This window comes from Acinonyx jubatus, chromosome E4, assembly GCF_027475565.1.
Source record: "Acinonyx jubatus isolate Ajub_Pintada_27869175 chromosome E4, VMU_Ajub_asm_v1.0, whole genome shotgun sequence".
Lineage (NCBI taxonomy): Eukaryota > Metazoa > Chordata > Mammalia > Carnivora > Felidae > Acinonyx > Acinonyx jubatus.
The window spans coordinates 59,032,815-59,059,521 of record NC_069395.1 but is presented as its reverse complement, the minus strand read 5'-3'; the positions used below and the strand labels follow the sequence as shown (position 1 = coordinate 59,059,521).

The window sequence follows — 26,707 nt, the reverse complement described above, 5'->3', positions numbered from 1 at the left end:
GAGAGATACAGCCTTCTAGTTTTTAGAGAGAGAGAGAGAGAGAGAGAGAGAGAGCGAGCGAGCGAATCCTAAGCAGGCTCCACACTCAGTACAGAGCCCAACACAGGTCTCAATCCCACAACACCGGGATCATGACCTAAGCTGAAATCAAGATTGGGACACCCAACTGATTGAGCCACCCAGGAGCCTCTAAAAGAAAAAAAACTTCATCTATTATGTTAAATCCATAAAAGTGAATCTAATAAATGGCAGCTTCTAAAATACCTCTAGCTGAAGTTTTTTACATATTTAAAGCAGTCCCAAATCAAAGGAATGAGACATACAGACCACAGCTGCTGCTCTTACTTTATTTAGAAATCAACATCGTTGTCTTCTCTTATTGGAAGGACTGTTAGTGGCTATCAGTTCAGCCTCTCCAGAGTTAGGAGCTCCCCAATAAATCTTCATCCAGTTTCTGAACAGTGAAATCACTCCTTTCAAGATCATCCATTCCAAGGCTGGACATTCTATAAGGGACAACCTCCTTTATGTTAAATCATACAACTGCTGGCAAATGTAGCTCCTCCATTCTGAACACATTCAATTTTCTTTGGATATATACCTGAAGTTTAAAATTTGTCCCTGAAGTCACTAGAGAGCCATTAAATAATTGTGAGAAGAGCATTAAACATTCCTCTGGAAAGAACAGGATGAGTATCTTTAAAACTATGTTCTGAGATAGGGGTAACTGCGCGGCTCAGTCGGTTAAGTGTCTGACTCTTGATTTCAGTTCAGGTCATCATCTCACGATTCCTGGAACCGAACTCATCAGGCTCTGTGCTGGCAGAATGGAGCCTTGTTGGGATTCTCTCTCCCCATCCCACCCCCATAATAAATAAATAAAAATTTTTTTAAAAATGTTCCTAGATGAATTTTAACAAGATTTAGTTACTGATTGGATTTAATAAAGAGGAAGTGTTAGAAACTTGGCTACGTTGCACATCTCCCAGATTTGGCTTAAGAAACTTGGCTGTGCCAGATGCTATTACCATCCACCAGGGCAGGCAATAAATAAGGGAGCAGGTTTGGTTTAGAAGAAAGAGAAGTTCAGTTTGGATCTACTCCCATACCCCTATGAAGATATTTTTAAGGCAATAGGAAATTTGCACCAGAATTCATTAGAGAACTGAACCAGAAATTTGAGTTTGGAGTCCTTGACATGCATTGAAAGGGTTCCTGATGGTGGATGTTAAGGTGGAAGAAGAAGACCAGATGAAGTTGAGGAAAGTTAGCCCAAAATGTAGTGGGCAAACCAAGAAAGAAGTATGTAATGGAAGCCATCGGATGGGTATTTTTCTGATTGGATAAAATATTATATAGTTGTTACAATGATGTCTTTGAAGCACTTTAAATATTAGAGATTTTTGCTAATGGTGAATGTAAGACACTACCTACTAAATTAAAATGTTAGTAATGTTTCTGGACTTTAGGAATATGACTCTGCAAAGAGAGCCATAGGTTCACAAAAACTAATCACAATGACAAAAAGAAAGCCACAATAACCACAATAATTTCAAAAGAATCTACAGAATGCATGTCATATTCTAGGATTATATTTCAATTATTTTGCTGTAAAAAAAATAAAGCACATCCGACTACTGTGATATTATGATTTATAAGGAGAAATACATTAATCGGTTTTCACTCAGTTTCTATCACAGCGCTAAAACCCTCAGAATTTCCTAAGTGATAACAACAATCAAGGTATCTTGACATTCATAACAAACCCCTTTCAACCACAGCTGAATTTATGTTAATGAGGTGACTTTTGGAAAGTACCTAACGATGGTGGCAGGTTGCCAGGGAAAACAACCTGTAATTAGAGGGCTGGAACTTTCAGTCCCACTCTTAACCTCCAGAAGGGGAGAAGGGCTGAAGCTGAAGATTTAAGCAATTGACCCTATGCAATGAAGCTTCCTTAAAAACCAAAAGGACAGGGTTGGAAGCACTTCTAGGTTGATAAACACATGGAGATTTGGGGAAAGTGGCATGCTAAGAGAGCATGAGAGTTCCGCGCTCTTCCCCATTCCTTGCCCTATATATCTCTTTCATCTGACTATTCCTGAGTTATATCCTCTCATAATAAACTTTTGTAATAAAACTTATATCCTTTTGTGGTAATCTAGTAAGTAAAATGTATCTCTGTGCTTGGTGAGCTGCTCTAGCAAATTCATTGAACCCAAGGAGAGAGCTATTGGAACTTATGGCTGGTCAGTCAGAAGCCCAGGTGGCAACCCGGACTTTTGACTGGCATCTGAAAGAGGGGGAAGTCTGGTAGGACTGAACCCTTAACCTATGGTTACCTAACTCCAGGTAAATAATGTCAAAATTAAGTTGAATTATAAAACACCTAGCTGGTGTCATAAAGAATTGCTTAGTGCTGTAGGGGAAAAAAAAAAACACACATCAGAGTTGGTATCAGAATCTTAACTGTAACTTAACTATAAACTTGGGTATACTAACTAATCTTTAGGTTTAAAAAATATTCATTTATAACATAAGGACACTGAGAACATTTCTTTATTCCAACAATAACTAGAAATAATACAAAAGGAAGATACCATCTCCATTAGCAATAAAACATATGAAGCATCCAGAAACTAGATCAACAAAGAAAACACAAACCTTCTGTGGAGAAAAATCTAAAACTCTACTAAAATGACATAAATGATCTAAATAAACGAAGAGGTCTTTCATAGTCATGGATGACATTACAGAAGTGACAATAATCCTAAATTTAATCTGTAAATTTAATAAAATGTCAATCAAACTCCATCAGGACTTTTTAAGAAACTTCCTACTTATATGGAAGATAACATGTCCACCAACAGCTAGGTCAACTTTGAAAAAGGGGACACTCCCAGATAATTATACATATTGCAAAGCCACACATTAAGAAGGGTATAGCACTGACTGAAGACAGAAAATCAAATATAAATGAAATAGATTGTCATAAACAAACTTACCTATATCTGGGAATCACATAAAGGTAGTGTAACAAAAAAAATCAATGAGTAAAAACTATTTAGGAGGTGATGCTGAAAAACTGGCTTGCCACATGGAGAAGAATAAAACTGAATCCTTACATTACATCATGCGCTCAAGAGGATGTTGACAGATCAAAGGCTTAAGTGTAAAAGGTGAAATGATAAAGCTAATAGAAGACTATGGAGAAGAGAATGTAACCTAGGAGGAAGACAGAATTTCTTAAATGAGAAGAAAATAGCACAAAACATGGGTGAAAAGTAGAATTGATCATACCAAAATTTAAGTATTTCTGTTCCAGCATGGATGTAACAAATGTAAAGGAGGTAAGACATATTAAAAGAAGATACATAGAATATCTAAAACTGATTCTATATGTTAAGATTCCAATGATTACATATAACTGAATCCACTCCAAAGAATTTAAGTAGTAAGAGACTTACTAGAGAAAATTTTTATTGTACAGAATTTTGGAAGGGCTGCAGAAAAAGATTCTAGAATCCTTTTAGACGTGCTAAGACACAACTTAGAACCAGGCCACCAAGAAGCGGCAGCCTCTTCTCTGATCTAAAGTCCTGGGCTCCAAGAGCACACTCCCACTGCCAGAATCTGGAAGGCTCACGGATGGGTGTTACCTTTGCTGCCAGCCCCTGAATTGTGTTATACCGGCCACACCAGGAGCAGGGATACACCGTGCACCACCCTAGACCTCAGGAAACTAGCACCTGGACGCTACCCTTCTGCCAACACTGCCCCAGAAGAATCTAATAGTTCACCCAGCTGTGCTCGTAAAGTACAAACAACAGAAGTTCCTACTAGGCCTCATTTAGGTCTTCCAAATCTAGTGGAAATTCGTCAAACCTAAGCCACATCTGAAATGAAACCCACGAGGGACTCTGAGAAACATCGCGTTTACATTAGCCTCTAATAGAAGGAAAGAAAATCAGGAGGCTCAGTGACAATCCTTCACATCCTTCACTTTTTCAATAAAATAGTATCGAGCATATACAAAGATACAAAGAACCCTTGTGAATAAATAAGGAAAATCAGGAAATCTATACAAAAGGATAAAAGGATACGAACAGGCAATTCATAGAAGGGTTTACCCAAATGGCTAAAAATGAACAAAAGTGTTCTCAAAGGCATTAGCCACCAGATAAATATAAAATAAAAGTTAAAGCAAGACACTGTTTGGTCTTATAAACAAGACCAAGATTGGATTGGTAAAATTCAAAAATTAGATAAATGCTAATTTACTGCATTAATAAAGTAAAAACTGGGGAAAGCATTCTGGAAAATAATCTGGTAGTACCCAGACAAATTAAGTACATATTTTATAACCCAACAACTTCACTCTTGAATAAATACCCCAGAGAAATTCTCACACAAGGCCCCATACTGGAAGAGTCAGCAGTGCTGTCTGTGGTGGCAAAGAACAGGACTCCAGATGTTCATCGCTGTGCAAATGCTTAAACAAAATATGAAAAATGTCCAGAGCAACCGCACTGCACAACCCTAGGGAACATGAGTGACGTACAATAAAAAGTGAACAGTGCCACCTGGTGCATGCAGCCTGGCAGAACCCTCACTTTTTGGAATATGCAGTAAGAAGCAATGAACCTGATAGACATTCACCCAGAAAAAAATTGTAATTTTTTTTCCAAAGGACTGCTGGGTTCTTTTTAAAGCAACAGAAAGAAGTCCAACTCAGAGTGTTTGTATAAACTAAAATTAAACATATAAATATTACATACTTGACAAAAACAGGTATAATTTCAAGACTATATCAATCAAACATGTAAAAGCAGTTCCCTATGACTATTGGGAGGGCAGACTAGGAAATGAACCTACAGTTATTCCCTGCTTTTTAAAAAGTCACATAATGCCAATTTGCTTATGCAAAAGATCTATGTTATCCCTCGTTTTCACGAACCAAAAGAAATCTAAAGAGGACTTTTTCATTTTTTTTAAAAAAGGCAAAAAGCGAAAATAGCGTTCAGTACTTTTTTCTACCCTGACTTGACTGAAGCAGCGCCCACCCCAAGCAGCGAGTGGTGCCACCCAGCGCTTTCCCCGGGAACTACACTCCGCAAGTCAGCATCATGCCACCAGAGCTTTGAACAGTGTCTGTGACCATCTATACTTTGTCTTGATTTATTTTGTGCATCTGTTCGTAAGATGTGTCCTAAGGTGTCAGAAAAAGCCTAAGAGAGGTTATGTTTTTTAAATCTCAGAACCCTCAACATTTTCCCCACATAAACTAATGGTAATTGTTTCTTTGCTTTATACCATTTCGGCTTACAAAAGTTTTCATAGGAATGCTGTACTTTTGGATAATGAAGGAAACCTATACAGGGAATAACTACAAGGAAAAAATGAAGAGTCTTGCATGGAGTAATGATGGGGGTGTCATGCACTGAGGGATATGAGTAAATGAACTTTCTTTCCTGAGGATCAGGAATAGAGTGTCAATAATACTTAAAACTACTAGAGAGAACAGGAGATACCTGAAGAACTACAGAGACGGAATAACAAGGATGGGATAAAACTGCAGAGCATTAAATATTATTATGTATTTATTAATATATAAATACAGTGAAGATTTTAAACTTTGGCCTCAGGGCAATAGAGAATCACTGAAATGTTTTTAAACTGCACTGGCCACCTGATCTTCATACTGTTAATAGTTTACTCTCTAATCCCTGATATCTAAATGGGATGTGTCTGATGCTCAGGAGAGAGATAGGAGCTAAAGTTACCAATCTTTAGTTGGTAATAAAACCAAGTACCTTTAGTTGGTAATAAAACCAAGAGGGTACATACAGAAGGAAATTGATGGTTCAACCTTAGGGGTTAGCCTAAAGCTACCTAAATCTGCATGCTCGAATTTTATTATCCCAAGGCAGATGGTAGCGAAAATAATCTTTGAATTTAGAGTCAAATGAGGCTCCTTATAGAAAAAATCCAAATCAAAGATAAAAGACTTCTAGATGACTTTTTCACTTATGTCGCATGTCATCCCAGACAAATGTCTCTCCACAGAAATCACTGAAGTTCTTATTCAACCTTTTATGCCCACCCACAATATGCTAGATCTAACAGAGTCAATACACGTTTGGATTTTTCTAAGATCGGAAGTGACAGATCAAACCCTATATCCTGAAATAAACTGCCAGGATACTCTCCAAACATTTTACACCCTCAGAACCATTTAACCAAAATAGCACTGCAGAGACATAAGATGTAATCATCCCGAAGAACATCTTGGATAGCTGCAAAATGTAACACCTCCCATAAAGAATTTGCGTACCTTATGTCTCCAAAGGGGAAGTATTAGTCTATAGATTTAAAAGGGGGTGGGTTGAGGAAGAGAGGCCAATGATCTAAAAGTATCTAGGTTAAAAAATGAGTTGCAAGAGATTATCTCTATTGTTACCCCATTGTTTTCATTACTCTTTTAAAAGATAAGGCTTGGGGGCACCTGGGTGGCTTAGTCAGTTAAGTGTCTGACTCTTGACTTCAGCTCAGGTCGTGAGCACATGGTTTGTGAGATCAAGCCCCACTTTGGGTTCTGCTCTGACAGCCCAGATCCTGCTTGGAATTCCCTCTCCTTTTGTGCCCCTCCCCCGCTTAAGTGCACAAGTTCTCTCTCAAAATAAAGAAGTTAACATTTAAAAAAAAATAAAATATAAGACTTGTATGTTAACAATGAGGAGATTCATTGTTTACGTAACTTTCTCCAGAGTGTTCAAATGAATTCATTTGTGACCCTGAACCGGTTCCATTGTAGTCCATTTGCTTCTTAATGGGCTTAAACAAGCTGCACTTCTTTAAGGACAATAAAACAAAACAAAAGTAAAAATCCTAGGAGTTCTCAAAAGCTTTTGGCCTCTTTGTCTCTAAGAAAGTTTTATGTCAATGACAACTTCTAAATGGAATACCATAGATTCATAACAATTTTGAGTAAGCAGATAGCACAGGGAAAATTGAAAACATACACAAACCAATATAGTTGAACCTTGAGCAACATGGGTTCGAACTGCCTGGGTCCACTTACACAAGGATTTTTTTTCCAATAAATACAATACACTACTGTAAATTTATTTTATCTTCCTTATTGTCTTAATAACATTTTCTTTTTCCTAGGTTACCATATTGGAAGAATACAGTAAATAATACATATATAAAATATGTTTTAATAGACTTTTTATTGTTGTTAAGTCTTATGGCAAACAGTAAGCTATTAATATTTAGGTTTTTGGGGGTGTCAAAAGTTTTACGTGGATTTTCGACCGTATGAACGGTGTTGGTGCCCCTAATCCCTGTGGTTTAAGGGTCAACTGTATGTTAAAGTACAATGAAGTAAGAAAATAGTACGACTTTTATTGAGCAATTTAAACTAAAAAAAAAAAAAAAAGTGCAAAGCCAACAATCCACCCAAGAATGGGAGATGACTTATATTGGAGCTAATAAATCTAAAAAGAACTTGCTCAATATATTTGGTGTTAATATTAGAAAGACTCCAGATACTCTAAATCCTTGTGTCATACATTGTGTCATACACAGCTGTTTCATAAAACAGGTCAACCACACACTACACACAGTCACTACCTTAGTGTTCAAAAACACAAGGTCCTAAATTCAAGGTAGTGACAGCCCAACCAATCTGAATCTCCTCTAGTATCAACCAAAATTGGCCCAAACGAGCAAAATCAAAACATCACTGCTCTCACCACCACTTATTACCGATACCCAAAGTATCTTTATCCCACTGTATAAATGGATCCTCCAGTACACGGAGTTTCTTCAGCTCTAACAGTAAAGAAAAATTAAACGTGCAGAGGTTCGTTGTTAGGAAAAAGGTAACTGCCAGAACCATCCCTTCTATAGAATATAAGGTTGGATGAGACCTGGACAAAGCAGCTTCCCAGCAAGACTGCATTCATTTTTATACCTAGGAAACCAGGGTACCAAGTGATAAGAAATTATTGCCTCGGGTCTCCCACGAATTCAGTGGGATACTTTAAAAGGGAGACAGACTGAAAGATTCTCAGCCATAGATGTGCCATAGCAGTGCTACAAACTTACTGATAAACATCATTCTTTCCCCTCCTGCGTATGCAAAGCCAACAATTTAAATGACACAATTAATTTCCATAGATGTCCACTATATTCCTGAGTACAACAAAGAACCCTTCTGCTAGAAGTACAAAAACAACCCCCCCCCCCCCCGGGTAGTATTTAAGCATCACTTTAAAACACCATACAGGCATAATTTTTTTAAAGAAATAATTGCATTCCCCATGAAAATAAAAAGGCTATCTTCAGCCCATCGTGGTTTTGATATAACAGATAAGACAGCTTCAAGTGGGTCCAGGATATGTGGAAACTGACTAGATCACAGAAGAGTGGGAGCTATTTTCCTATCCAATCAATGCCTCCCAGGACATCCTTGGAAAGGAGGAAGACATACATGTTTCTCTTTCTCTCATCTATAGAGGAGCAGATGTCAAAGAGTAATAATTCTTCAGCATGGTTAGAGTCCTCTTATAGCATCCAATTACTATCATTATTTGTTCATATAATGTTAATGTGTGATAATTTACTAAATAGCATTTCAAATTGATTACAAGTCATATTTGTCCTGTATTTATATTTTTAATATAAAAAGAGCCTTGGAAAGTTTTCAGCCACTAAAATTATAGCCAATAACTATGAAGTCATAGACAGTACTTGCTTGTTTCTCTCTAATGTGTCCCTTCATGCTAAATTTCATTAACATCAGGTTATTAGTTATAATGAAAACAGGAATAAACAGAGTAATAAAATTTTCTCTATTTCCTTTACCTCTTCTTTCATTACCAATAAAATTCATAATTAGAAGCTCTGAGTTGCTACACAATCTTTGCTATTTTAAAATCAACCAACAAATATAGGAAGAGATGTTCTCTCAACACAAGTTCTATCAAAGTATCATCCTACTTTCATTAGATTCAATCACATCTCAGTGAAAATAACTAATTTTGACTAATCAAAAATTTTAGTAATTTTCCAGCTTGAATTCAATGGGAAGTTACCAATAGGAAGCCTAGATACCCAACCTGCCTGTTTAAAAAAAAAAAAATGGCATACAATTATTCCTAAAGGGGTCAGTATGCTCATTGTCCATCATATTCACTGGCACACAGCAGGCACAGAATAGATATTGGTGGATGCGTTGATAGAAGATTAGATAACGGACAGAATCAGGTGAGTAGGGAAGGAGGAAAGAAAAGAGGAAACAGGTGAGAAAAAAGACCAGATGAGTCCCTAAATCCAAGAAGTGTACAGAATATGACGCAGACAATAATACGTGCAATGACATTGAAATAAATGGCTGCCCGTTAGGTGAAACTAGTAAACATACGAAAAATGGAAATGGGAATTTAATCAGCCCTTTCAGATGCTAAATCAAGAGTGACAATAGTATGTTCCAAGAGGGTAAAAACTTCAAGACAAAGGCACAAAGTCAGGAAAATAAAATGCATGTTCATAGAACAGTAACCAGACTAACTTGTCTAAAGTTGAGAGCTTATGAAGGAAGTTGTGGGAGGTTAGGCTGCAAAGGCAGGTGCCGTACCCAGAGGCTGTGCACAACATAAATACTGAGGGTGCCTGCCTGCTGCCTCCTCTTCCCCACTCCTCCTTTAAAAATTAGCACCTGCAAGGGCGCCTGGGTGGCTCAGTCGGTTAAGCGGCCGACTTCGGCTCAGGTCATGATCTCACGGTCCGTGAGTTCGAGCCCCGCGTCGGGCTCTGGGCTGACAGCTCAGAGCCTGGAGCATGTTTCAGATTCTGTGTCTCCCTCTCTCTGACCCTCCCCTGTTCATGCTCTGTCTCTCCCTGTCTCAAAAATAAATAAAAAACGTTAAAAAAAATTAAAAAAAAAAATTAGCACCTGCACCCAATCACACAGCCACAACCCCCATCATATACTTTGCTTATCCAAACCCTGAAGGAAACCAAAATTTATGATAAAGTGACAAAAAGGCTTACAATCATAGAAAATGCTAAAAGAAAAAAAAACATGATGAACAAACAATTGGGAAAAAACTAGGGACTAGGTATATTAATTATCAACTAGCACCTGATTATATCCTACCAAGCTTCTGTATACAATCTCAGAGTTGTTTTGTTTTGTTTTGTTTTGCTTTAACCAACTTGGTTTTGGATCACTTTGAGCAATGAAGTTTATTAAGGCGATGAACCAGGATAGGAACTCAAACAGCACCTACTCAAACAGTATGCCTCCTACATGCTAGGCAGATTTGTAGTGGCTTTATACATACTATTTCACTTAATCTTAACATTATTAATTTGAAATTACTCCTCCAGCTTCATATATGTGAGGAAAAATTACTTGAGAGTCACTTTAAAAAGCTAGGATACAAATTTATCTGCTTAACTATCACATAACTGTGTATGTTCAGCACATTGTAATAGAATCAGAAGGAAATACGGCTCTAAAAGCACTTGTTCAATTTCAAATACACATGGTTTATATCTAAATACCTAAATGCACTTAAAACTAGGCCAGTCCTCAACTCATAAAGTCATCATTAAAGCCCATCACTGGGGTACTTGACTTCAACCCAAACCACAGTCTTAAAGAAATCATAAGAAATGATTTTTCCAACCAAACTAATCTAGTCTCAGCTTTTGTTACCATGATCTATTCTGATATATGGAACCCAGTAAGTCAAGAAATAGGGGAAAGGACAGCATTCATATAACCCCCTTTCCTGTTAGAGTAAGAAAGATGCATTTTCTATATACATCTGGGATGATTTCTGACTTTCCTTCACATATTGGGACATGAAGGATATATTTACTCTGTCAGATGCTAATACGAGAAATAAGACTGCAACTGGCCTTCACAAATCAAAGTTTAATAATTTTAACCAGCTATATAAGAAAACCTTGTACTCCTAGAGTGGGTCCTTCTCTACAGATGTAAAAATCAAGATAACCTTTAGAAAAGCCAAAATGAAAGTCACACAATCCAAATGCTAATGCCCAAGCCAATTATCAATTAGTTAGCAACTCAAAAGCTCACTGATACACCTGATTTTACACCTAGGCATGTTAACAAAAGATTTGCTTACCTAAGTACATATCTTAGAGGAGGGATTTACTAGCTTAATGCCCTTAGGCAAGTTACTTCACGGGTCTGAACCTTGCTTAGCTCATTGGGAAAATGGGGGTAAACAGCTATACTTTAAAACTGTTGTAAGGATTATAGACACTTATGTAATGCACCACACAGTATCTGGCATTTAGTAGAAGTGCAATAAATATAACTTTACATGATAATTACAGGCTTTGCCAGCCAATAACAAATTGATCAGAATGACCAAATTAGAAGTATGAGGGGTGGGTGGAGAGAAGACAAAGACAGCTCTATGAATAAATAGCTGAGAGGAAGGAAAGAGTCAAGAAACAAAGATGCAAAAACTCAGGACTAGAGCCAGCCTGCACACTGCAATAGCTGTGGAGGGCATCCCCAGTGTTTTCACAGCACGTAACAATGGCCTGCCTTCACTAAGCCATTTAAAACAGATTAAACTTTGATTCCATGTGTTTAAAAAAAAGACAGATAAGCACATAATTGACTTTGGAAAGCTTCCTATCAAAAGTGATTTAGCATCACAAACTTAACATTTTACCTGTCTAAACTTTAATTAACTGCAAAAATCTATGAACAAGCTTCTGCTAGACTTAATGTACAAAAGAACCTCTCAAATTTCAGAAGCCATTTTTTTCTCCTCAGCACTGAAAAAAACTGTATTTCAAACAAATTAACTGGAAATATTTCAGTGCAATGGCCTAAAACATCATCAGCTTTTAACAGCTAACACAAGATAAAGTTTTTGTCTCCATCATCACTAAAAATGTGTTTATATCTACCAAACAAACACAAACATGTGCCATGAAGATCTCTTTCCACTTGAATTTTCTCCCTACATTTGGAAGGCAGTAAAAAAGCAAAAACATCTGCTCCTTTCCGCAGAGCTGACAACCCTCATTCTATGGTTTAAAAATAAATGATGTTTATGGAAGTTTATAGATAAATGATCACCTGCTTCAAAGGCAGCTGGCAATTAATGGATCCAAAGACATGCATGCAAAATTAAGGCTGAAAAAAGAAAACAAAACAGATTCCCTAAGGAGAATACTACTGTTCCCTAGGCCTCTGATAATATCCAAGACACCCATAAAATTGTAGACGATGGTAAAGAACCAAATGTGATGCCAGATGACAAGAAAACAGACAGCAACTGAGAAACAGGGGCCTGTGTCAATCTGGATTCACTCCACCACAAGAACAGTTTCCCTGAGAGCTGTCTAGAGAAAATCTGGATCAGTCTAACCAAGAATCACTCTTCTTCCAGCCAAAGGAAGGCCAGATGTCCAACAATTAAAGGGATGGACCTTATTAGAAACAGGAACTGAAAAATCTTATAAAGTCTGTATTTTTTATAAACAGCTTTTACTCCATGTTGCCTTACAGTGTCAAATATCCAAAAATAAGTAATAAGCAAGGACATTCAGACTTAAATCAGTAGACTCAGCTTCTATTTCTGGCTCTGCCTCTGAATGAATCACAGTGTGACCTTGAGAAAATTATTTCATCTCTTTACCTACCTGCATTTCCCCACCAGCTACAAGATTAGGTTCAACCCACAAATTTTTCTTTTTTTGAAAAGAAAGTGAGTGGGTGAGATAAATATATGGAAACTGCTACACAAATATCTACTGATCACAGACCAACTATATACCCAACCATCAAAGACAAAATCAGTAATGTCCATATTAAAACAACTCACTCTGCAATTTCACCCTTGTACAGTGAAAAATTCTCCCTGGAGAGGGAAATAGAAACAGGTACTCACTGAACAGGACTCCTTGAATTGTCCAAAATTTCAAATTTGGAAATACTTAGCAAAATAAAGTGCAATGCAAGGAACAAGGATGAACCATGTTTTTCTCTTAAGGACCTACGATCTTCAGGACTCTGATCAATCCTCCTAGGAATGAATTCCTCTTCCCTGACCCCTGCCAAGGAGATCAGTCCCTGTACCCTTGATGCTCCCAGAACACTATACTGCATGTTTCCATGTGCTCCTGCGTACTCAGGGAGCCCTGGAGAAACAAAACCCTGATTTAATGACCTTTGTATGTCCTGCCACTAGCATATTGCCTGATACAACGTGGCTGCCCAGAATATACATATATATACGTATATATGTATATATATATGTTAAATTAAAGTGAATATATATATATATATATATATATATATATATATATATATCTCCAAAGTCTAATGCTATTAGAATGAGCAACCATTAATATTAATAGATGATAATCTGAATCGTGGTGACATTTTCATTTAAAAATATATATTTATAAATGAATGATTACCTAGATAAAGATGAAACACATGATTTCTCACCAAAATTAAATTAAAAAAATTAACTCAAGATTTTTCCTATCTTCTTCCCTCAAAAATGATCTTTCAAGGCCTTTTTTTGTTTGTTTTTTATTCATATATTTTACAACTTATCTAAAGGGTATTAGACTATAAGCATCCCTTTCATTTAACCTACACAATAAAGGGAAGGGAGAAGAAGTTAAAAAAAATAAAAAGAAAGAGAGCAAGCAATAAATAAATGAATAAAGTGAATAAAGACTAGTCTTAGTGTAAGAATCTATAAATGTAAAACAAAAGGTGAAACATATGTAAAATACAGGTGAAAATAAAAATGTGGTAAATACAGGTTGGCATTTAGCCAACTAAGTAGCTATGCCCATTGAGAAATGTCACTTAAGAAATGTGTTTTTTAATGTTTATTTATTTTGAGAGACAGAAAGAGCAGGGAAGGGACAGAGAGAGAGGAAGAGAGAGAATTCCAAGCAGACTTCATGCTGCCAGAGCAGAGTCCTACGTGGGGCTCAAACCCACCAAATGTGAGATCATGAGCTGAGCTGAAACCCAGAGCTAGATACTTAACTGACTGACCCACCCAGGAGCCCCAAGAAATGTTTTATAGATAACCTATTTATTACAGTAACAGAATTGAAGACTTAAGCTTTTCAAATTACATTTGAAATTTTTACCATGCAAATATTTATCATAACCTACCAGTAATTGCATAAATTTTCATTCTTTCCTATTCTATAAATTCTTGCACTTATTATTTCCTTTAATAATTAAGAGTAGAAGGAAGAGGGCACCTGGGTGGCTCAGTCCGTTAAGCGTTGGACTTTTGATTTTGGCTCAGGTCATGATCTCACGGTTCGTGAGTGTGAGCCCTGCATCGGGCTCTGTGCTGACAGTGCAGAACCTGCTTGGGATTCTCTCTCTCTCTCTCTCTCTCTCTCTCTCTCTCTCTCTGTGTGTGTGTGTGTGTGTGTTCCTCCCCCACTTGTTCTCTCTCTCAAAATAAACTTTAAACATTAAAAAAAAAAAAGAGTAGAAGGAAGAGAACATGAAACAATGAGTAGCTAAGGTAAGGCCTTGGGACCTACACACCTATAAGAAAGGATAAACTAATTACCACAGTAAATGGACCCTTTAGCTGGGCTTTTATGGTGCCCACCAGTTGGATTACACGTCCTTGTGGTCTTCTCACCTTCAGCGACTCCAAGCTATACCTGTTTCGATTGGACATAAAGCCAAATGAAAATTATCCCTAATATTCTACTTCATTACTTATTAACTTTCTAAGAGTGGTTGCATCAGCAAACTGGAGTACATCCCCTTAACTTCACTGAGTAGTCAACCCAGATTGCTGACAGAAACTACATATTACATATATAAGCATACACATATATATTAGAGCAGTCAGAGATCGCCTCTGGATAGTACTGGAATAAATTATTTGTTTCTCCCACGCTGACCCTTGTCAAAAAATCATTCACAATTTTCTTATTTTTAATGATGTGAGGATGAGGAAGGAAAGACAATGATGGCTCAGTTAGCTGTGGAAAAAAAAAAAGAGTTGATCTGCCTGGCGGGACCCTGGACACAGAGAATAGCACGTTTTGGACAAATGGTTGGAGCAGCCCTTCCTTGCGATGACTTAGGAGACATAACAAAGTTGTTCCCTTTAAGACCTTGTTAAAAAAAAAAAAAGAACAATAAAAACCCAGAAATTTTACTAAACTTGAAGGCAGGACGTGAAAGGATTCCCTGAGTCAGGACTTGCCAGAAGCAAGTCTAGGCTTCGCGAAGCGAGGAGAGCAAGTGACCGGGGAAGGCCCTGATTGGCAGGTGACCCAGCAGCAGGGCGCGCTCACCTGTGAACACGTTCTGGAAGCCATCCGCAGCCGCCGGCGCCCCAGACACCTTGGCTGCCAGTACGGGGGGCACCCCACCGCCCCCCTCTGAGGCAGCCTCGCGTTCCGGTAGGTGCGCAGAGCCCCCGGCCGGGGGCGCGCGGCTGCCTAGCTCCTCTGTCCAGTCCGCTGAGCGGCTGAGGCCGCAGGTGAGGCCGCCGTCGGCCCGGTGCTTCTTGGGCGGAGCGGCGGCGGAGACGAGGGCAGCCCTGGGCCCCCGGCTCAGGGAAGACTCCAGCCGCCTCTTAATCCTGGGGCTCTGGCTGGGAGACTGAGACGGAGAGTGATTGGGCGAGCTGAGTTGCCGGGTGGTGGTCTTGATGTAGCAGGGAGTGATGAGCGGGTAGGGCTTGAAGCAGCGTGGACTGGGCGCAGGACTGCCTGGCAGGGAGGCGGCTGCCAGGGCGCCGGGCCTGCCGGGCTCCCCCTCGGGCTCTGCCCCCGGCCTCGGGGGGTCCTCTCCCGCCTCCAGGCCCCACGCCTCCCCTGGAGAGTCTCGGGGGGCATCCTCAAAAGTGTCTTCCTCGCCTTCCTCATCAGTGTCCCCAACCCCTGGGCCGGGGCTTCTGGCCGAGCCCTCCTCCGCTGGTGAGGACTCGGGGAACCGGAAGGCCGGGGAGGAGGGCGAGTCTGCATCAGCAGGCTGGCCCACCGGCAGGCCAGGCACAGCTAAGGCTCCGGGGGGTGGAGGCTGCTCGGGCACCCGGGGCTCGGTGACCAAGCTCCGAGGCAGGTCAGACAGCGTAGACCGAGCCTGCTCCGTGTCGGGACTGCAAGGGGCCTCCCCGGCTGCGCTGCTCGTGCCCAGCAGGTACTGGTCCAGGCCCAAGAAGGCCCCGGGCTGGGGGGAGGCGGCTGTGGGGGCTGCTGCAGGCTTCTCAGGGCCCTGGAGCAGCAGCTGCTGCTGCTGCTGGTGCTGCTGCTGGCGAATCGCCTGCTGGATGTCTGAGAGCAAATCCTCTTGCTCCGTGGCCGAGTGAAAGCTATAGATGTCCGTGTCCGAGCCGGAACTGGTTCTTTGTCCATCCTGCACCCCTGCAGCAGCTTCCAAATCCCCCAAGACCACCCTGCCCCCAACCCCAACATCGGTGGGTCCAGAGCCACTTGGACGGGTTACCTCGAAAGGGTCAGCACACTCGGTATCCGACAGGCCCGTCTCATCTGCAGAGAGGCTGAGATCTGGGGTCTTGGTGACCAGGGAGTGCGCGCTGTCCAGCTCCCCGATCTGCAAGGCCTGGGAGTCCAGCACATCCTCGCGGGAGCCGCTGGTGCCTTTCCCCTTGGACAGGTTCTTCCTGATCCGCAGGTTGGAAAACACTGAGGCTCTGGATTCCGACTTGCTCTTCTTCTTGCCTGGCTCTCCCCCGCCGCCACCTCCTCCCCCCTTGCCGTGCTTGCCCAGCGCCTTCTTGCCCCCGCTCCCCTTCTTTGTGGCTTCCACATCTCTGGGCCCGACAGCATCCTCGGCGCTGCTTCCGCCTTCGTGCAAGGCATCACCTGCGCTCCTCTTCAGCTTCCCATCCTGGTTCCCCATGTTGCGATCCCGCTGCTGAGCCGAGGCGCCTCCGGCATTCAGGCCATGCCGGCCCTCCTTGGCCCCCAGCCCGCACAGGGGGAGGCTCCCGGGACAGTCAGGCGGCCAGGCGAGCCGCTGGGAGAGGAGGCCAAATCGCGCGGGGCTGGCCCTGCTAGCATCTGCCTCCTCTTCGCACAATGCGCGCTTGCTCCCGCGGCGGCCGTGGCTGCGGCTGCAGCCGAGAGCGAGCGGGCGGCAGCCCAGAACATGCTCAGTGCTGCGCTCTGAGTCCGCCAATGGCTGCGCAGAACGCAGCCGGGGCCTGGCCCCCCAATGGCCGCCGCACCCCCCTCCGCCCTCGCTCGGCTTCTCCCCGAAGCCGGGCGCGAAAACTGTTTGCTCAATCTCGGAGACTTTCATCTCCGCTGTGCGAATCGAATGCATTGTCCCCGTGGAAAGAGCTCGTCAGCTGGAAGATGCACATGGAACGTCAAAGCTCCGGGACCTGCCATGAAAAAAAAAAAAAGTTAAAAAGAATTTTAAACGGTGAAAAAACCGAAGCCAAATTCCAATTGAGAGATTCTATAATATCGAGGCCACATACACTATCCACTCCCCCCTTCAAGTGCCTGAAGAAGCATGGCTCTTCAATAAATATTTGTGGAGCGAATGGATTGTTCTTTAATAACTGATAGTCTTGAACACTGTAAATGTGCTTGAGCATATGGTTTAGGAATGGTTGCTACATATAGTGCTGCTTTTATGTTTGATGCAGACCTTGCATCTGTTTACTTGAGAGATTAGCTGCCGTTTCAAAAGTTCATTTTTTCGAATTTTTTATGACAAAATAGCAAAGTGAATTTAAAAAAATCCTAAGAGATTAGAGTTGATTAAAATGCTAATCTCCAAAATTCTATGTATTTACCATATAAATCAAATAGCATTTGTATTCCAAAAGGGTACATATACTATAACTCCCAGGAGGTCAGACTCATCAATATTAAACATGCTCCTATTGTTGTTGCATATAAAAAGGAAAAAGACAAAAAAGGAAACACCCTTGGCACAGACACATGAATTCAGATGTTATGCTATAAACCACCGCTTCCCAAGCAAACCCTTTAAGGCAAACTTTGTCCTTGCCTTTACTATAAAAGTTTGTAACAGTTTAATAGAATTTCTTAACATTCTGGCTCCTGTATTAATAGAAAAATTTCCTCCGTTGTAAACGTTGTCACTGTTACTTAGGAAATTTAGTTACCCGTATTAAAGCATTTTTCAACATCCTGGGTATCTAACGCACCTTTAAGATTAAAGCAGCGTTAATCAATAATGTTACAATGTTATGATAATTTGAGTTACAAATTCATCCTTAAGCACTTTGAAAATAAGTAGTAGCTATCCAACATGTTAGTATTCCAAGTAAGCCCAAAGGAGGAAAAAGTACATGTTATAATGACGCAATTTAAATTCGGCAAGCAAATGCTCCTTTGAATATTGTGAACTACATTTTAAACCTCTCTCTTTAACCATTTTTATGTTTAAAAAAATGGTCGTATGAGTCTTCGATATAAAAGTACTCCATTGCAATAAGTAGGAGCCTTTTTCAAATTATATTCTTAAAAACAGATGATTTAAAGTCAGGCAGCCAGTCATTTTAGGTGGCCTTTTAGAGTAAATGGTTTGGAGAAATCACCTTTAATAATAACTCTGCCAGGGTAACAGCCCTGTCTTGGAGAGGTTCTGGAGTACTTGAAAACCCTTTGTTTCCCCTTTCACAAAACTGCTCTTTTCTAGAATGCAGACTCCTCAGAGGGCACAGTTTGCCTAAGGCTAATAGAATTTGCTGCCTCTTTGAACACTGAGGTACTATGGGTTTTGATTTTTGCTCTTTCTTTAACAAGACATCTTTGACTCCAAACTATTTTGAGTTTTTTATTTGTTGGTTTTCGTTTCTTTTTACTTTCTTTGTTTACTTTTACTTTCTTTACTATTTACTTCTGAGATATATTTAAGTTCCAGAAATAAAAAAAAAAAAAAAAAGAAAGGAGAGAAGAAGGCAAGGAGGGAGGGCAGAAGAGAGAAAAGACTGCTGATGTTTTCACATCCTTTGAATGTGAAACAATATATGACAGCTGTGTGCAGGTCACAGGTGACAAAGCTCTACTACATGCAAAGGCTTGTTGGAAAATCACAAGTGTGGGCACCAAATGTAGGTAGGTACTCTCAATCCAATTTAAACTTAATGAATAAGTTCAGGCTGAGATTTGTCTAAGGTCCCATAGCAGCAAAGGCATTACTTGAACCTACAGATTTAGGTTCCTAATTCTTTATAAAAAACAACACTACACAGTTTATTATTTCATGGGCTGGTAAGAGCATCATGAAGGCGAACAGTATTTAGTGGTCCCAAAGATGCCTGGGGCATGGCCTAAGCTTAACTCCATTTGATGAAGAAATGATATCATATCTCTAGTTGCAAAAAACACATTTAACAAATAGAGATCCTACCTTGTGCCTGGCCAAACACTAGGTACCAGGGCACAGGAAAACAAAACAAAATAAAACAAAACAAAACAAAACAAAAACCAGGTGTGGCTAGCCTGTATATTCAAGAATCTAATCTAGAATAATTGTTGGTAAAAAAAAAAATCTTTAGTATTAGCATCCCAAACAGGTCACCAAAAATGTATATGAAATTAGTTGCTACCCATTTTCCAACATTTCCAAAATGTTGCTATAACATTTTCCAACTGTTGAACTCCAGTTCATAATATGCATATGTGAATGTGGGATAAATGTACTAAACTCTGCAACTTACTCAAAAATGCATCAAAAAATTAAGATGCTTTAATGGATGGAGATATGGACAGATAACGTAATAAAGCAGGTATATTTAAATTTTAATTGTATAATTTAAGTGATGGATATATGCTGTTGCTGTAAAATTATTTCCACTCTTCTGTATGTTTGAAATTTTGAAGTGTGGTATAAGAGAGTTACAAGAATGTTGTATTTCCCAGCTTTTTTGAAATTAAAATCATATAAAGGTTTATGGCACTCAATTAACAGTAAGTGAATAATCAGTCCTCCTCTCTTCACTTTTACCTGTTTGTCTGAATTATATGTCATTTCTTCTTCTCTTTTCTTTTAGCTCTCCTCCTGTTTCATTGCTGTCTCAATTCAGTATCTCTCCATAATGAAATGTTTGGTATGTGTCTTTAGTTTTCACTATGCTTCACCTTGATGAATGTTTGAGACTCTCTAGCAAAACAATCAGATTGGATGCTAATTATCCAACTCACTCTTTTCTCCAGCAGGGACTTCACCTTGATGAATGTTTGAGACTCTCTAGCAAAACAATCAGATTGGATGCTAATTATCCAACTCACTCTTTTCTCCAGCAGGTGAGTGACCTTTTCCTGAAAGACAACTCTGTCCTGATATCAACTACTAAGACTTGGCCTCTTCCATCCACCTCTCAGTCCTGACTTTACTCCTATACTACAGACTACTGTACCCACTTTCTAGAGAACAGTTGTACTGCCATGCCCCCAGTCCAACCCACCATATCTGAAATGGGACTCATGTGCTCTTGCATATTCATTCTCTTTGGGGGTTTTTTTGTTTTTTAATTTTTTTTAACATTTATTTATTTTTTGAGAGACAGAGCATGAGCAGGGGAGGGGGAGAGAGAGAGAGAGGGAGACACAGAATCTGAAGCAGGCTCCGGGCTCTGAGCTGTTTGCTAGCACAGAGCCCGATGCTAGGCTCGAACTCACGAACTGCGAGATCATGACCTGAGCCGAAGTTGGACATTCAACCTACTGAGCCACCCAGGCACCCCTGTTTGTTTGTTTTTTGTTTTGGGTTTTTTGTTGTTGTTGTTCAGTAAAAGCACCACAATCTCTCCAGTTGCCCAAACCCAGCTTGTTGCTAATTCCTGTCTCTCCCTTAGTCCACACAGTTTAGCAATCCCAGAGATTTCTCTATTCTTCCTCCTTATGTCTCTTACATCCACTCATCTGTTTGATCCCAACTGCCATTTCCCTTGTCTTTCTCCTACCCCCACCTCCAACTCCCATCTGTTCTTTCTTGCTATTATCAATGCTTCTCAAATGGGGAGACAATTTTGCTCCCCAGGGAACATTTGGCCCCGTCTGGAGACATTTTGGGTTTTCATAATGGTCGGGATGCTGCTAGCACCAATGATGCTGCTAAACAAAATGCAGAGGACAGCATCCTCCCTTCAACCCAAAATGCCAATTATGCTGTCGTTGAGCACCTGCTTTATCATGAAGCCTCTCGCCACTGCTGGAGTCAATAAATGTGAATGAATGAGTAAAAGAATGGAAATTATTATTATTTTGAAAAGTATTTCTCAGTTAAGGCAAATCAAAAACTTGAAAAGAGAACCTAACAGGACAAACAAGACTTTAACTACTGTTAACTATATCTTAAATGGAGAATTAAATGTATCTTAAATGGAGAATTATCTTAAATGGAGTATCTTAAATGGAGAATTAACTCTTCCCTGAGACATTCACATTCTATGAAATAATGTGTCTACATAAATATTCCTATTGTTCACATACTTGCTGACATTATAAAAAGCCCTTATTCCTACCAGAAAATTTCAAGATGGAATCCCCAGAGCTCTTTTACAGAAATCATTATATGGGTCAGACCTCTTTTACAGAAATCATTATATGGATCACAAACAAGAATTATGTAGCTTTCAATTTTTACCATCCTCTTTCATGTTATCACCAATGCAGTACTTGGAAATTAAGTGCTTACAAAACTGAGAACAAGTCAAACATTACTTTGCCCAAGCAATACAGAATGCACTACAACTATTCGGAATTTGCCTATAGAAAGCCCACTTTAAGTCCATAATTTACCTTGTTCAGTGACAAGAAGTCGCAAAAATCATTCTAAAGACAGAGCCAATAAGGAATTAAGATTGAGACAGCCGATCCTTGGCCTGGAGAGAAATGCTGTCCAACAGAAATGTAATGCAAGCCTCAATGGTAACATAAATACTCTAGTATCCACATTAAAAGGGCTAAAAGAAACAGATGAAAATAATTTGAAGAATAATTATGTAACCAAAAATATCCAAAATATTTCAACAAGAAGTCAATAAAAAATTATTAGGGGGATAGATTACATTCTTTTTTCCATACTAAGTCTTTGAAACCCAGTATGAATTTTACTAACGGCAACATCTCATTCAGACTAGTCACATGTCAATTGCTTCATAGCCATCCATGGCAAATAGTCACTCTTTTCTGAGCACAGCTTTAACCTTAGATTTTTCAGAGCTTTTTGAGCAACTCTTAGAATCTGCAAACATTAATCCAAACTGTGTTATTGAGCTTTAAAACAGTATTATATATTTTTATGTCATTTTAATGACATGTAGGTATATAATAAAAAAAAAATCCATGGAACAAGCATGGGAAGAGATTCTAAGTGGGGCATCTGGCTGGCTCACTTGGTAAAGTATGTAGCCCTTGATCTTGGGGTTGTAAGTTTGAGCCTCATATTGGGCCTAGAGATTGCTTTAAAAAAAATAAAAAAGAGAGAGATTCTAGTATAAATACGGACACGAGAGAGAAAACTATATTCCACAGAGCACTCTGGCTTTGGTAATAAATAATTTGATAATAAATAAAATGAGACCTGTCCACAAAAACTAGGCCAAATGTATGGGTTTTCATTAAACAAAGACACCCCAAGAAGCATGCATACCTATGTTTGTCCTAATAGACATTAGTTTGTCCATGCATATTTCAGAAGATGATCTTAATATTGGTTTTAATCACACTGCTCCTTAATATATATTAAAGATGCTTTTACATTGAATTCTAAGTGTCAGCATTTTCTCTTCGAATTTAAGAGCCAGTCTAATTATTACAATATGGTATTAAAGAAAATTCATTGAATTAAATTTAAAGATTAAATTGACTTTATTCAATGACTCATGAATTAGACAGCATCTCATCTAGCAAATAGAAAGGAGCTCCATCAAACTGCAGAAAAGGAAAAGTTTTTAAAGGAAGAGAGGGAACAGAAGAAAAAAAGGAAATTATTAGCAAAGAATGTGTTGTTTTAGTCAAGGTCACCTAAAGCAAAAAAGAAGAGATCTATCAGTGAATTACCTCCAAGTGCTGACCAGGAAATTTCAGGTTATCTGTTTAAAGGTTACATTGCAGAAGAAGCTAAAGCCTCAATTTATTTTTTTTTAAGTTTATCTATTTAGAGAGAGAGTGAGCAGGGGAGAAGCAGAGAGAGAGGGAGAGAGAATCCCAAGGAGGTTCCACACTGACAATGTGGAGCCCCACACAGGGGTGGATCCCACAAACTGTGAAATCATGACCTGAGCTGAAACCAAGGGTCAACGCTCAACCAACAAAGCCACCCAGGCACCCAAGCCTCAAATAAGTTTAGTATTAAGTTTTGTTTGGCTGACATGGAACCTTAATATAAGTGACTCCATTTTGATCCTGTGGTTTTCCTTTTAACAATGGAAAAAGAGCAAAAAAGACCCAAAGAGGAGAAAAAAATAAATATTTCAGTTTAGGGGCAATGCTTGCTTGCTCTTTATGAAACAAACGCCTTAGACCTTTGCACTTTCACCCAGAAATTAAGAGGAACTTGTTCTGATCACAAGGAATCCAAAAGAAGTTCAAAACTCACATCTCTTACTGAAGATCTTTTCAGAGAATTGCCCTCAAGTACTTTAACTTCACTAGAAAATGGCTGGTTGCTGGGTTTTCCTTTTCCTTTCTTTTCACAGCACAAAGCAGTGGTTTCAGTGTAGAACTTTGCATCAGCTTCATTTTCCTTAGAAGAGCAGGAAAAGGCCTGTGGGAGATTTTATTTCACTCACCTGTGTGGGAGCTTCAGCTGTACAAACGTGACTTCAGGGTGCTGGCCGAAGAATGGGAAAATTTTACTCTCAACAATGTAACTAGGTTTTCTGGTAACAGTATAGAAACATCTATCATCAGAATGTCTAGGCAAGATGATTATAATGTTTACTGGAAATCAATTTATCAGTATTACTACTACACTTTAAATACTTCCTCAGAGATTAGGGAGGCAGGGAAGGAAAACTGATTTGAAGTCTGTCTTTCCTTGCCTATGATACTCTATGAAAGACTGCCAGAGCTATTTGGCTCTTTAGGGCTCATTGAGTCAACATTTTCTAGGCATTTCTTCCTGTCCTCCTAAAACTCCCGGGACTTCATTTAAGGCAGATGCAGGTGCAAAATCTAAAAAAAAAAAAAAAAAAAAAGGCAAAAACAATTACAATAGCTGCTAAGCAGTTGAATAATTTCGACAATTTGCAAGGTCCCTTCTGTGGATTTTCCTGAGTTGTTGGATCTGAGGTGCCTAGAGAGAAAAGTGCAGGGTGTGCTAACTTGTCTTCATCAAGACAACGGCTTTATGGGTCTCAGTAATGATGACAACTTAGAAAGGTTCCAACGGATCAATTTCGACTGCCAGACTGAAGTGGCTGAGTGCAGCTGGAAGTGGTCTACTGGCCTACAAAATGTGTTAGCTCCCACAACGTGGAAACTCCTTTCAATATTTAAGGAGCTTGAGGGTAGGCTTTAAATTTTTTTTTAACATTTATTTATTTTTGAGACAGGGAGAGACAGAGCATGAACGGGGGAGGGGCAGAGAGAGAGGGAGACACAGAATCGGAAGCAGGCTCCGGGCTCCGAGCCGTCCGCCCAGAGCCCGACGCGGGGCTCGAACTCCCGGACCGCGAGATCGTGACCTGAGCTGAAGTCGGACGCTCAACCGACGGAGCCACCCAGGCGCCCCGAGAGTGGGCTTTAAAAGCATAGTTTGAAGCCTGACCTGTTTGTTTTACTAGTGATAGCACTTTGTTTTACTTTTAATATAAATGAATTTTATATTATTAATTTATATTATTTTCTATTATGATTAATTACATTATATAAAAATTATGTATATAAATTATGTTATATATGTAACATATATTTAATTATATTATTAATTTATAATAAATTCATCTCAGTTTTATTGAGATATAATTGACACACAATGCTACATAAATGTGTATACAGCATATATTGCAAAATGATTACCACAATACGTTTAGTTACCATCCATCACCTCATCTAGTTACAATTTTTTTTCATTGAAATTCTTTAAATGCCCAGCACTACACTAGCAGGTGGTTCTATAGTGGTGATTAAAATAGGCCTGTTCCCTGCCCTCAGGGAATTTACAGCATAATGGAATGAGGTAGGACAGACTGTGAGGAAGTCAATAAATAAACCATACAACTGCAAACTGTGATCGTGATGCGGAGATTAAAAACAGCCGCTTTAAAAATGGGACTAACCTGTTTTAAAGTTGGGTGATCAGGGAAATTTTCTCCAAAGGCCTAACATCCATGATGAGAAATAGAGGCCGAGAAGGTTTCAAACAAGCAAAATGTGTGAGAAAAGTATTTGGGCAGAGGAAAAAGTGTGAATCAACGTTAAAAAGCCAAGTAGTGTACTGGTAAAAGCAACTGGCAAGGTAATTCTATGCCTCAGAATCTGTGACCCTACTTTCATAATATCTAAGTTCCTGGGAAAATGCTTAATATTTTATATTTCCACTTATGACCTATTTTCATCATAACAGAATGAAGTATTATTTACTATCTTTTAAGAACTAGCTGATCCTTACAATTATTTATGTAGCTAAGCTATGAACAAAGTAATGGTATGGATTGGGGGAATGTAGATTAATAGAATCACTTTGGGAGTACCCTCAAACTCAACAAATGGGCACCTCTTCCCCTGATTCCACCCTGCCCCCATGAGTCTGATAGTTATCAAGATGCTGTCTGTTTTCTATCCCTAAAACAACTGGGAAAGACATGTTTTGATAATCTTCTACTTCCTCTGTCACCATTCTACCATAATAAATTAAATTCCACCTCTATTTTTAAAAGTTACCTGTAGTAGCTTGTGTATAGGAAGAATGGGTCTTAGATCAAGTGGGTTCAAATCTTGACTTGGCTTCGGTGATTTGGGCAAATAAATCAATCTCTCTTAGCTTCAATTTCTCCATCTGTAAAATAAATATAATAGTAGCTCCTTTATAAAAGTATTGCAAGGATTCGGGGTACCTGAGTGGCTCAGTCGGTTAAGCGTCTAACTCTTGATTCGGCTCACATCATGATCTCATCATTTCTGGGTTCAAGCCCTGTGTCAGGGCTATCATCATGAAGCCTGCTTGGGGTTTTCTGTCCCTTTCTCTCTCTCTCTCTCTCTCTCTCTCTCTCAAGATAAATAAATAAAAAATAAATAAATAAATAAATAAATAAATAAATAAAAGATAAAAATAATTTTTAAAAAAAGAAAATAGAACTTGAAAAAAGATTACTGCAAGGATTTAATCGACCATTTATACAAATGGCCTAGCACATAATAGTTGCTCAATAATTGTTGAACAAAGGCTATAAGAGCCAATTATGTAATCCCAATAATTCCAGACCTCTTACAGGAGAAATCCTAGAAACACGAAAAGGAAGAATTATTAATTCACCAAGACTGAGGAAGCCTGCCATTCATGAAAAGCTAGATATTTTCAAGTTATGTTGCTAGGTGTTCTGAACTGTTGTTTTCCTACCAACAAAGATGCTACACTTATACCCCCCTTAGATGAGTGCCAAGGGGTGAGTTGTTTTCTATTGGCCTAGAATTTTCCTACCCCTACATGCTAGATTCTACCTACCATAGCTGTGGA

At 39.4% G+C, this 26,707-nt stretch overlaps 1 protein-coding gene across 2 annotated transcripts in view; it reads right to left on the bottom strand.

The window, feature by feature from the left end:
• Positions 1–23,870, bottom strand: part of FMN2 (formin 2) — a 393,129-nt gene extending 369,259 nt beyond the window's left edge. For both annotated transcript variants that reach the window (XM_027046367.2, XM_053209733.1), the window contains exons 1-2: positions 23,820–23,870; positions 15,367–17,426 (exon numbers count right to left, since the gene is read on the bottom strand). In XM_027046367.2, the coding sequence (XP_026902168.2) occupies positions 15,367–17,365 (1,999 nt within the window). In that variant the 5' untranslated portion in view covers positions 17,366–17,426; positions 23,820–23,870. The remainder of the gene's footprint in view (positions 1–15,366; positions 17,427–23,819) is intronic.
• Positions 23,871–26,707: the final 2,837 nt, after the last annotated feature.